The sequence below is a fragment of the Leptinotarsa decemlineata genome, unplaced genomic scaffold (assembly GCF_025532065.1).
Source record: "Leptinotarsa decemlineata unplaced genomic scaffold, Ldec_3_MD MMD2_tig00026354_RagTag_RagTag, whole genome shotgun sequence".
NCBI lineage: Eukaryota > Metazoa > Arthropoda > Insecta > Coleoptera > Chrysomelidae > Leptinotarsa > Leptinotarsa decemlineata.
In genome coordinates, this window is record NW_027412702.1 from 19,301,553 (window position 1) to 19,314,350 (window position 12,798).

Consider the following 12,798-nt stretch of genomic DNA (forward strand, 5'->3'; position numbering starts at 1 on the left):
ATATTCGTGAAACTGAACAAAGGCCTATAAAAGTTCATAAAGTTGCTGAAAAGAAGCAGTTATTTAACAAGGAATAGCAAAGTGTCCACAGAGTTCTCCATCTTGTCAACTTGTTGAAATCTGGAGTTAATAAGCTTAAGGTCCGGAGTTTATTAGTTCATGTGGGGCAATGTGACCGAAATTTCTCAAAACGGTATGCTGAACATGAAAGTTCCTTCGGACTAGGTGAAAATTCCACATTTTCAAACCATTCCTTGGAATGCAACCACAAGTTTCCGAATATAAACTATATGAAAATTTTGCACTATGAAAGCAAGGGTTGGAAATTCAATTATTTGGATTCCTTAGAAATTCATAAGCATAAGCATTGCGGATGTAACTTGCTAATTATTAACAAATCAATCAATCAGTTTTCAAATTAGCTTACCCACATTGCCACAGGTAAACAAAATGCAGGGACTCAAGTAGTTATTACCTACAGTGGTGTTTCGATATTATATAAGGGCTAATATTATCAATTATTTTCCGTTCATTGTATTCATTTGAAAATTTTCTTATAGGACGAAAGTGCAGTAACGTTAGTTACAAGTGGTAAAAAACAGAAAGTATTATTTCCCATTATTCATGATGATCTCCTACCACATAGTAACAGCTGCATCCATCAATTTATTCAATCTTAATATTACGACTTTGTAACGGATGACAAAAGTCTACTCATGTTAGTATTTCAGTATGTAGACATTCATGCGTTTTTTCAACAGCTCTATATGATATATCACTAGAAAAAGTTTAATGTCACACTCTTTCCAAAACCTGATTTCTTAAAAATTTGGAAAACTGACCCATCCAAAGGACTGTTAACTCATCATAGTATCTGCCAAAGTAGCATTTTAGATCTATAATGTCCCAGTACAAATCACAATCAAAAGATGTAAGTGTTATCTGCTGAACAAATCAGAAATTGAATTTTTTCTCAATAATAACAGAATTTTTTTGCTACTTTGAATAAAATCCAATATTTTGACTGTGAACTCATTTATTTTCATTTTTCATTATTGTAATATCACCTATAAGGTGTATTCTCTAACACAGTATAAAACTACAAGATGTAGAACTAGTAAAATCAAACGATCGGCTGAATATAATACATGTTGTGAATGACATATGGAGGGATTTATAAAATTTACAAATTTTTTGATCACGTTGCTACTTACAATTTTCAATTAAGAGCTGGTAAAAATAGTGAAACTTATACATTAAAACTTATGTACAAATATAACTGCCTTGCTAAAATATAATAAAATAATTGATAAAACCTATGAATAAAATGTTATAATCGTTTCAAAGTATTTACACCTAATGAGGAAGATTTCACTTTTCTGGTAGGTTGAACTGACATTGGGGCTACAGGCTGGCTGTCTGCATTATCTGTGTTACTCAATTCCTGAAAATGAAAAACGTTTTAGATTAAAAAACATAACTGAATATCTTTCAAAGACTTTATCTAGCTCAGTGACTTATTACTAAATATGAGCTGGCCATTGATGAGAGGGCATTGACTACAACAACTAAAAAAAGTAAAGACATTCACATCTTGGCATTTACGACACTTATACACTTAACGTCAGATACGTCACTTTCTTATGTGTTGCATATTTCCATATGAAAATTTTGGGATTTGATTTGTTACATGATACTGTGACGCAGTAGCCAAAACATGTGATATGCAGGAGAAATATATGTAAAAGAGACGTCACGCCCAGTCCATATTATAATATGTCTATGGTTTAGCTCAACTAAAACATTAAAAAATAACAACCCTGTTAGTTACAGTCATCGATCTTCACAAAAGTTATTGCCACAAGAACCCTAGATCGACAGGGAAAAAATCATGTTATTTTGAGTTTATTTATGACAAAACCTCAGAGACCCACGAACATGTATAATTTTAGGAGAAAACTTAACTCTTGAGTAACTTTTGTACCAAAGACTTGACGGTAGTCAAATTGAAAATAGCTTTTGGAGGACCTGAGGAAAGTGCTATTGGATCAGTGTACCTTCCTCACAATAGTATGAGACCACCACCAAACAGGACTAGTTTGGTGAACTAGAAAGAACTGGTGAAGACCAGCACACCACATGATCTGGGGAGCCCTGACACATATCAAACAGCAAACAGTTACATTCATTATGACAATATGAACATGTTTTAAATCTTTTTTAAAATCTGTTTTTCCGTTAACCAGCTGTCGCACCCCTACGAACGACAACCCTCAGAAGTCGAAACTTGTGCGAGCTAAGGATTAACGAGGTCTTACCTTTTAACGTGTGATTCCTAACACGGGTTGGACGATAGCAAGTGAAGATCGATCGTTCAGATTAGGGCTTGAACCACCGACCAACACGGCAGTCAATTCGAGTGAGTGAACAAATCACCCACGCCGAACCGCTTGGCTACCGACTCATCATAGGCAATAAACCTGCATTCATGTGTACAAGACATAGGAAAGCAATAGACAAAATAAGACAGTACATTTATATGAAATCATGTTCTGAAATTGAATGAAGAAATCTAGAGACTCATCGGGAAAGGAGAGGTTGAAGAAACCCAAGCATATTTGCTAGACTCTATAAAATGCTGTCTCTGACCGACAGATTAAACTGACAGATTTCAAAAGGAAGATTAAACTGACAGTTTAATCTTCACAAGGTCACAGCAAAGTCGGATATATCTCCAAGTCATTATTCGGACTACATAGGATTTGTAGGTATAAGAATATAGGATTTATTCCCATGTTAAATTGTTATAGTTGACCATAGTTGTAGCCACTTCTATAGCTGTTCAAGCAAAAAAACTTCGCAGGTCTCAATAAATAGTATAAACATCAAAAACTGCCAGAGAGACTAGAGCTTCTCCTGGTGCAAATTCAAACGTGGAGGCTCCTAAAAGGACGTCCAGAAAAGATTGGTTGGTGGCAAAGAAAGCGGTAGATTTGGAGAAAATTATATGTGCCATAGACCCATTTCCACCACATATGTAACTGGGATTCCTAACAGTAAGTAACAAGATAGAGGCAATTACATGCCAACCAACATACTTACGCTCAAACTGATCGCACTCAACAATTCCGAGAAATTGCAATACAATGTTTAAAAAATGTTAAATCATATCATATGCGGAAGGGATTCCGGTTATTACATTAAAATGGCACAAAAATCAAGTTGGCAGTACTGTGCATTCAAATGTTCATTTATGAAAACCATTTAACATTTACAGTGCATGATTAAAATTAAAACTACATTTGTACAGGGTAATGATTATTCTAATTTACGGAAATCAACTGGGTGCAATGTCAAATGTATACTGTGTCATTCAAATTCACTCACCAATTTTACCTACTGCTTATACAGCATAATCTCGGGACCAGTTTGGACATATAAAAATGTAATAAGAAATAAAGTAATGGGTGACGTTTGGAAGACTCAAAAATTACCGATTTCATTAAAAACGAGAGTAAATTGGATCTAATTCCATGTCACAGATCTCATACAACTTCAATAGCAAGCTTTTCTAACTTGTAAGTCAAGAATAATACCAATTTCTGAATATGCACAAATAAATTCATAAAGAAATACTCTCATGCCCAGAATTTGCTATCCTACAAATTTTAAGAAGCTGCCTTTTTCTTATTGAACGGAAAATTATAGTTTTCTTTTAAAAGGCGTCTCAGCATCAGAAATGCCCAGACAGCATATAAGTTAACTTTTTACAGAGTCGCATACATTATTTCATCATTATTTTTCATCTGTTGTTTTGGTTGGAAACCAACCAAAAAGACTTCTAGGACTTTAGCCTTGTAAAATAAGAAACTGTCCAGGAAACTAATTAATTTCACCAGAAGTCTAAGCATTTTGGAGCTGGAATATTTTGGAATTATGTATAAAAGACCTCCTGGGTTGCAGTAAGGGGAAAATGGAGGACTTGAAACCAACAATTGATAATCTAGTGGTGGCCCAAATGAATTCTTATGACTTACCACTTGAGCCTTATGCATGAATGGAAAGCACTGATAAGCCCTTTTCTTTGAAATGGGTATATTGGTATTTAGATAGTTAACTTATCACGGTGAACTAGAAGTTTGCCTTTTCTAACCTTGTATAAAATTGTCAATTGCAATTATTTTTTCTTTCAATAAACTAACTTCATTCAAAATTTCATCAAAGAGTTGAAGAGAGAGAGGAAGAATCCGAACATTTATAAAAGAGTGAATGGAACCTAGAATCCAATGCTTCTATAACAAAAATTACCATTTAGACAAAAATATTTACTAACTGGACTAAGTAACTGATAGTATTTTGTATAATACTTGATCTAAATCTATTAAGTACTAAATAGTATAATTTTAATATAATAAACAGTCACAGTTGTAGACGAAATGTCAGGCTTAAAAACCTTTGACTTCCGTTCAAAAACTGCCACTGAAGGGAACGTAAGGCAGCTGCAGTGGCATGAGCAATGGCAGCGCGAGCGACGTGTTTACATATTCGCGCTGCCCACTGCCCTGCCCAATTCCCTGCTCACTGCCGCGGAAGTGAGCTGCATCTAAAGCCCCTATAATAGATCCACTCCCATTGAACCTTACCTAACCGACATCCCACAATTCAACACAAACACGAAAAACTACTCACGTTGAGATTGCTGTAACTGGCGAGTTTCATCTGGGCAAGCTGCGAGGCGGGTGTGAGATTCGTTGAGCTTCCAAAAGGCGACATCATCGATGATACTGCTCTTTTCAGTTTCGAGGGGGTTTTGTTGAAGGAAAAAGCGCGACCGACTTTTAATCTCGTCGTCGCGAATTTGAAGGCTTTCGATAGGGTGCCGTTGCTCACATCGCTAGTGTCGATGTCCAACTGCTGGGGTTCGAGGTAGGCCATAAATTTATCCTGGAAAATAAAAAAAGATGTTTTTTTTTAATGTGAATATGAAACATTAATATAGAAAGTGTAGATTTTGAGGAACTATGGTGTGGCAACTCAGTATTCCTAAGGGAAACCAATGCTAAAGAGGTATCTGAAGTTATAGTTGCACTCAATAAAAACTCTGCAGCAGGGCACGACAACATATCCGTTACAGACATAATATTATTTGAAAAAAATGTCATTTCCATACTCATTAATTTGATAAACGATATTTTCAAAGCGGGGATATTTCCTGAGATACTGAAGACTGGAAAAGTAATACCAATATTTAAGGGTGGTGATAACAAAAACTATATTATAGAACTATAACAATGGTGTGCTCATTATCTAAAATTATTGAAAAAATTGAGAACAGAATAATGGACTTTGTTGATCATTATGTAGGATTTGATGAGTATCAGTATGGTTTTATCAAAGCAGCACTCTAAGCGCCACAATAGATTTCATTAATAATGTTACATCGGAATTGGATAAAAAAATAATGTTTATTGCAGTGTTCATTGATGTTGTTCACCATACTGTTCTTCTGGACAAACTATGTTGCATGGGTATAAGGGGCAAAACTTATTCTCTCATTGAGACATTTTTAAAGGAAAGATCCCAGTTTGTCGCTGTTGGTGAGAGCATCAGGGAGCATATAAAAAATAACTGTGGCGTACCAGAGGGATCCGTTTTGGGACCACTGATGGTACTGTCACTGAGGTAAGCCGGGCTTAAGGGAAGGTATTTCACGTTCGCCACTGATTTGTACAATGGATATGATTTACATTTACTGGAGAACACAGTTAATGAAGATCTCTCTAAATACTCAAATTGGCTTGCATATAATAAACTCAAGGTGAACTCTGCAAAAACCGTTCACATGCTATTTAAACAAAAAAATAGAATTTGTGGAAATATTGAATTAAGAATAAATAACTTTCCCTTAATGAATGTTGCAAAAACCAAGTATTTGGGACTCATAATAGATGATAAGTTAAACTGGTCAGGACACAGAACATATTAATGATAAAATTGTACCAATGTTAGGAGCTCTATATATGTGTTCCAGTTACTTGAGTTTCAGTAATAGATACTTGGTTTACAATGCATATATATTGGCGAATATTAGGTATCTGTTAATCATATGGGATAATTGTGGCATTACTAATTTCAAAAAAATTCAAACGCTACAAAATAAATCAATAAAAAATTCATTTCAAATTCCATTTCGAACCCACACACATGATTTATTCTCATAGACTGAACTACACCCAATTAAATATATACTTAAAACTTGAGCAATGCAAAAACATATATAAAATAAAAAACAAAATAATCAAATTAATTTTAATCAATAATCAATTAAAAAAAAATAATAATCAAAAGCAACAACGATTTACTAGTCAACAACTAGTTTTATGAGTATAATACAAGGGGTAGAAATGACTTACACCTGAGCATGGTAAGAACGAACAAAGGATTATACAATCCTTTTACACAGGCTATAAAAGTCTTCAATGAATTACCTGTCCATATACGTGAGTTGCCGGGCTATAATCCATTCGTCAATAGTTTAAAGAAACATCTGAGCTACGAGGCACATGTCTGATATGTTGATACTATGAGCTTTGTAGTGGTTTACTAGTTTTAAACAGGCCTCGTACAAATTTATCTATTTAAGGGCAAGCCCATTCAAAGTATAAATTACATTGTTAAACTGTAATTAAAATAAAATCAGATAAGGTACTGAATCAAAAATTCCAACTAATAATAGCTTAAAAGAAGTAAATTCAAAGTTTAAAAAGGGGTTAATTTTAGAGTATAAAACGACAAAAAAACAATGAGCGACAATAAAATATATACTACATATATACTACCATAAACTATGCACTAAAACATTAAAGCACTGTATTCCGTAATTGAGTTTTAAAATGTTGCAAGGAGATGTTAAACATCTCAAGATCAACGTTACTATTGGCTAATCGTGAGATTCTTGAAATGCAGCTAGTGTGGTTCAAACAATAAAATGGTACATAAAATGTTTGTTGCTGTCGAGTGGAGCGGTTTTGCACATGTAGATAATTTTTTTCTAGGAGTTCAGCACAAATTAATTTGCCGTTAATAATATTGAAAAGTAATGTCAGATCTCTTTGTTTCCTCCTAGTTTCCAGAGAGGACATGCTTAAAGATTGCAGTAGCAATTCATACTCGCAACGAACACATTTATATGGTATGTATCTGACGAAGTTGTGTTGGACATTTTCGATGTTCTTAATATAAGTTTCACAATGAGGGGACCAGACAGAAGAACAATACTCCAGGTGTGGACGGACCAGTGAACAATAAAAGGATTTAATAGCAGTTGGGTCAGTGAATTCGTGGGTTAGCCGTTTGATAAACCCTAGCATTTTCATGGCTTTATGGATAGCCCTGGGTATATGTAGATTGAAGTTCAAGGTGGGATCAAGAACAACCCAAAAGTCTTTTATTTGATTAACAGGCTCCAAGACATGACCATTTAAAGTGTAATCAAAAGTGGTAGAAAGTACATGGGATTGATAAAAGCTCATGACATGGCACTTTGTGGCATTCAAGTCCATGCCATTTAAGGAACCTATGGGCATCCAAAGAGGTTTTAGTAAATAGGAAAAGTTTTAAATCATCTGCAAATAATAGTGCTTTGGAAGCAATGAATAATGTCGTTAATAAATAATTTGAATAATGAGGTACAAACATATCAAACTACAGAGAAATTTCAATTATCTCAAACTTCGCGAAGGCGTTTGAAATTATCTTGTATAAGCACATTTACTTGTCAACACAGAACCAAATAAGTGAATTTCAACATGGTTTCATGAACCACCGCAGCACTGAATCAAATCTAGCACTGTTTTCCCACTACGTGTGCTCAACATTGGATAATCAAGGACAGGTGGACGTGATATACACAGATTTCTCAAAGGCCTTTGTCAAAATTGATCATAGCATCTTACATTCGAAACTTGACCTTATTGGCCTTAGTAATAAGCTACTAGGCTTTTTTGAATCGTACCTTTTTAACCGTAACCAAATAGTTTGTTACAACGGATACAAATCAAATACAATAATTGCTAAGTCTGGCGTACCCCAAGGATCGAATTTGGGACCGCTGTTGTTTTTGATATTTATCAATGATTTAAGCACACAAATAAATTCTATGAAACTTTTTTTTGCTGATGACCTGAAAATACTGAATTATATCCAAAATGTGAATGATTGCATAACACTTCAGGAAGATATAGATAATGTGCAGGCTTGGTGTGAAATTAATAACCTACATCTGAATATAGGTAAATGTAATGTAGTGTCATATACTAGAAAACATGGAAATATTGAACATCCATACAATATTCAAAGTAGTTTGCTAACCCGTTAAGTGGAGACTAAGAATTTAGGTGTATTTTTTGACTTTAAAATGGCATTTGCCAATCACATAAACAAAAAAGTTTCCGAAGCCAATTAAATGTTAGGATTTATCACACGAAATTGTCAGAACTTCACAAACATAAACGCCTTGAAGATATTATATTTCTCATATGTCAGATCCAAGCTTGAATACTGCTCAATTATTTGGAGCCCCTACTATTTCTGTCATGAGTACTCAATTGAAAAAGTTCAAAGAAAATTTTTGAAATTCTTGTACTTCAAAAACACTGGAATTTATCCAGCTAGGGGTTCTGACCACTATAGTCTTCTCAATCACTTTCAATTAATTTCTTTAGAAAAAAGGAGATGTGCTTCAATAACCTTTTTGCTTAAACTACTGCACAGCCAAGTAGACTGCCGTTTGCTCCTGTCAGAACTGAACTTTAAGGTGCCAAGACCTCAGTCACGGCTGAATCTCACAGTTTACTGCTCTGCAGCACGAACAAACATAATATTGCATTCTCCAATTAAATATATGTGTGAAAAATACAACTCGATATGCAGCTTTTGCGATATTAATACTTGCTCGGCGAATCATATAAAAAAAAGTTGCAATGGAAATCTTAAAGTGATATCAAAACTGTATTTTCTTTTTTGTGTTGTGAGAGAGTCAGTTATTATAATCACTCTTACCAAGTAGCGCAATGAATAGTTATGCTATCAGTTTTTTCTTTTGTTTTAGTTTTCTTTCTTTTATTTTCTATTCGATGTTATATATCATTGTCATGTTATATTCATATAGCATGTCAAGAATAAACATGATTTGTTAATTTATTTTATCTATTATCAGTACTGATCTATTTAATTATGTCCTGTAATTGGGTGTTACCTGTTGGGCAATAAATGATATTATTATTATTATTACAGGTAACTAGGTTTAATTTAGTCAATTTACCACCACAAAAACCATATTGTTGTTCAGTTATGATGCCAGAGCAATCATAAGTTAGGTAATCTGCCAGAATATTCTCGAATACTTGGGAATTGCACTGAGAATAGATATCGGTCGGTAATCATTAACTTCTGACGTAGTACCCGATTTGTATATTGGGAGAACTTATATGAATGCATAGAAATTAAACATTGTAGATAACTAAATATTTGTAAAAAACATTTTGTGCCTTGATGAAATATATTTTTTTTTCAATATTTTGCATCATACTCACTGCATCAGCGGTACAAGCGTTATTCGCCATCTGCCTCGTCAATGTTTTCAAAAATGCAGGCTTGTCTGCATCTTCGTCCATCGCAAAAGAATACAGCCTCTCTTTCATATCGTCGTTGTTCCTGCAGACCAAACTGAACACTTTCTGACACTCTTCAGTCTCTTTGATGTCTATCACTCGCTTGATAGTGTTGAGAGCCATGAGCTTCACGTGCTTGTATGGTTTGGCATTGGGTTTGCTTTGGAGGCTGCCTGTATAAAAAAATTGTGAGACATTTGTGAAAATTTTTTTTTTGTTCAATGGTAAAGAACATTTTTGAATGGAGTGAAATCAAACAAATATTCATAAGAAAGGCAAACTTCCAACGAATTGTTGGGGAAACCCGAGAAATCAATATTTTAGGAGATTTTCATAATTTTAAAAAATTTGAAAAAAACCATGCGTATTTCTTCTTCATTGTTACGAGTATTTTTGATTATGTTTTTGTGCAAAGATCACACACGGATTTCAAGTGTAGTCCGGTGGTAAGTAATTAGTTTTGAAACAAATTGTAAATCCTTAAATTTAAAACCTTGTTATTCCACCCCGAAATGGGTGAACATAATAAAAAATAAAAATGTACTCTATTCCAATAAAGATGGCATTAGGCTTTTTTTTTGAGGTTTCATCTAGGGTCCCAACTTTTATTTTACAGTATTTGCAGATGAACCTATTACGGCTACAATATGGCGAATATCTCAAACTCAAGTAACAATTTATTGGGAGATTTTCACTGGATCCTCAAGCATTTTCATACTTTGGGCAAGAGTTTGAATACTCAAAGTATACTATAAGTGTTTTGATACTTTGGGTATGAGTACTCTGTCTATATAAGTTCTCCATAAATAATAATAACAATTACAATAAAAACGGTAATAATACTTACCACCCACAGTCGAAGGGCTCTTTAGACTATTGAAAGCTTTGGATTTCTTCTTACACACCTCTAGCTGATCCGAGAAGAGGAAGAGAACTAGATTATTGCCTTTGCTGGAGAGCCCTTCGGAAGAAGAGAGTTGTACTACTTCAGCTTTCGCTATGAAACAACGATGGGACGAAACAATGTCGGGCTGAAAAAGAAAATTTATATGTTAGCAAAAATTTTGTGGTGTATTCAGTTCAAGAAATAACATAAATCTCCCGGATATCATTACTGTATTTATATGTATTATTATCGTTATAGCCTTGACTCAATGTCATCTGGATCATGATAACCCAATTATCTAATATAATTGAATGACTGGTAAAAATTCGAGTGATGGACCCCTTAATAATAAAAAATAATCTCAGTGAAGAACGATTTGATTTCCAAGATTGAAAAAGTGGAAATGATGCAATATTTTTTTGACATATGCGGATATAAATGAAAGTGAGACTTCTGCAACAGTGTTTTGAGAACTACTGAAACATTGAGAGTGTGAACTGCAGTGTTCTTTGGTAGAAAATTCATAAATATGGCTTCTAAATGTTCACAAAAAAACTATATTAAATTAAAAGATATAAAGCGACAAGAGAAAAAATCTACTGATGCTTTCATTTTGAATCACGAACATCGTCCTTTGTTTCATTACCAGTAAACCATTTTTGTTATTTTATTGTATATTCGTGTATTGCTGATGAGATAATAAATACAATATTACCAGTTATTAGAGTCAGGTGTTTCCCAAGGGTCAGCTTTAGGCCTAATAATGTTTTTACTGTATATAAAGAAGATTATCTGGCTAGATATTCTCTTCGTAGACAATACAACTCTGTTTTGGCGAGATAAACATCACGAAAGATTAAAATACTGATCTAGAAAAAGTCAAGAACTGGGGTAACGCAAATCTCTCAATAATCCACATTCAAAAATCCCTACTTTCAAATGTACAATTAATAACTTGGGGATAACTGATGGAAACAACTAAATTTTTAGGGACTAACGTTGACAATACTTCTAGTTTAGCAGTTGTAAATGTACTTCAGTATCAGCCAGTCAAAAATATATAATTTGCTTTGGTAGAGTCCCACCAGCGATACAGTACAAAATTTTGGGGTTTGTGCAGTGATGAACGTTTTCAATCCATCTTCGTACTACAAAAAAAAAATCACTTGGCTAGGTATGCATATCGAAAAGAAGAGATTTGTGTTGAGTACTCTTTATTAAACAAGAGACACTAAAATTATTCTCATTTGGAAACGGGAAACCTCATACACAAACTCTGAGGGAAACTACTTAAACTAATGTATAATGTATAAGTTTCAAAATGATCTTATAGGACGAAACTGCAGTAACGTTAGTTACAAATAAAACGTGGTAAAAAACATAGAAAGTTTCAATTCTCTTTTCTTCATTGTGATTTCCTACTACGTAGTAACGGCTACATCCATCAATTTATTGAAATAAAATATTATCCAGATTGATTTCAACTTACCGGACAGTTATCAATATCGTTGAAAATGTTGAACAAAGTTACTTGTCCTTCTGTTTTTCTTTTGTCTTCATTAATATGGGTCATAACCTCCCTTAAGGCTGCCAAGGCTTGATCTAAGGCTGGGTAGTCTGGATTTGTCTTTTGAGTATTCTTTAAAATATCTGGAATAGATAGATGAGGTTTTACTGACCTTAAAACATACAAAAACAGTCCCAATCCACTAATATAGATTATACAAACTGTTTGTTTTTATGCAGTTCACATGAGGTGTTCTTCTATACAGTAACCTAATAGTAGTATTGTGATTGTGAATTTAGGGCCCAGTCACAATCTTATTTTGTTTTTATATGCCCATAATATTGCTTCCATGATGTATAGAGAAACTTTGGTAGCTCATGTTAACATTTAATACAATAAATTTTACTTAAAACAAGTTTCGGTACTCGGTAGCTTCATCAGTTACTGGTATATCGAACTATTCTACAGTATCTTTTATATAACAGAAATAGAAATAGTTTTATTCATCACTACAATTTTCATACATACACAATTAGAAGATTCAATACATGAGAAAACTTATTGTACTAGTCAAAAAAGTAAAACCTAAAATCTAAACACAAATGTTTGATCTTGAACAAATTTAAAAAAGACTAGGCACATGTATAAAAGAAACTATGTCATTTATCTAAGTACTGAAATCAAGAAATTCATCCATACCGTAGAAGTAGTTATCCAACAAGAAACCATATAGT

General features: G+C 33.7%; 1 protein-coding gene and 1 long non-coding RNA gene across 5 annotated transcripts in view; one reads left to right on the forward strand and one right to left on the reverse strand.

Annotated features, from left to right (window-relative positions):
* LOC141486424 (uncharacterized) overlaps window positions 1-12,798 on the forward strand; it is a 186,191-nt gene that overhangs the window by 156,232 nt on the left and 17,161 nt on the right. For both annotated transcript variants that reach the window (XR_012467827.1, XR_012467828.1), the window contains exon 3: window positions 1-3,056. This is a non-coding gene — a long non-coding RNA (uncharacterized lncRNA). The remainder of the gene's footprint in view (window positions 3,057-12,798) is intronic.
* pbl (epithelial cell transforming 2 pebble) overlaps window positions 1,019-12,798 on the reverse strand; it is a 27,225-nt gene continuing 15,445 nt past the window's right edge. For all 3 annotated transcript variants that reach the window (XM_023159543.2, XM_023159542.2, XM_074184367.1), the window contains 5 exons: window positions 12,047-12,207; window positions 10,519-10,702; window positions 9,594-9,844; window positions 4,690-4,944; window positions 1,019-1,444 (listed from right to left, as the gene is read on the reverse strand). In XM_023159543.2, the coding sequence (XP_023015311.2) occupies window positions 1,331-1,444; window positions 4,690-4,944; window positions 9,594-9,844; window positions 10,519-10,702; window positions 12,047-12,207 (965 nt within the window). In that variant the 3' untranslated portion in view covers window positions 1,019-1,330. The remainder of the gene's footprint in view (window positions 1,445-4,689; window positions 4,945-9,593; window positions 9,845-10,518; window positions 10,703-12,046; window positions 12,208-12,798) is intronic.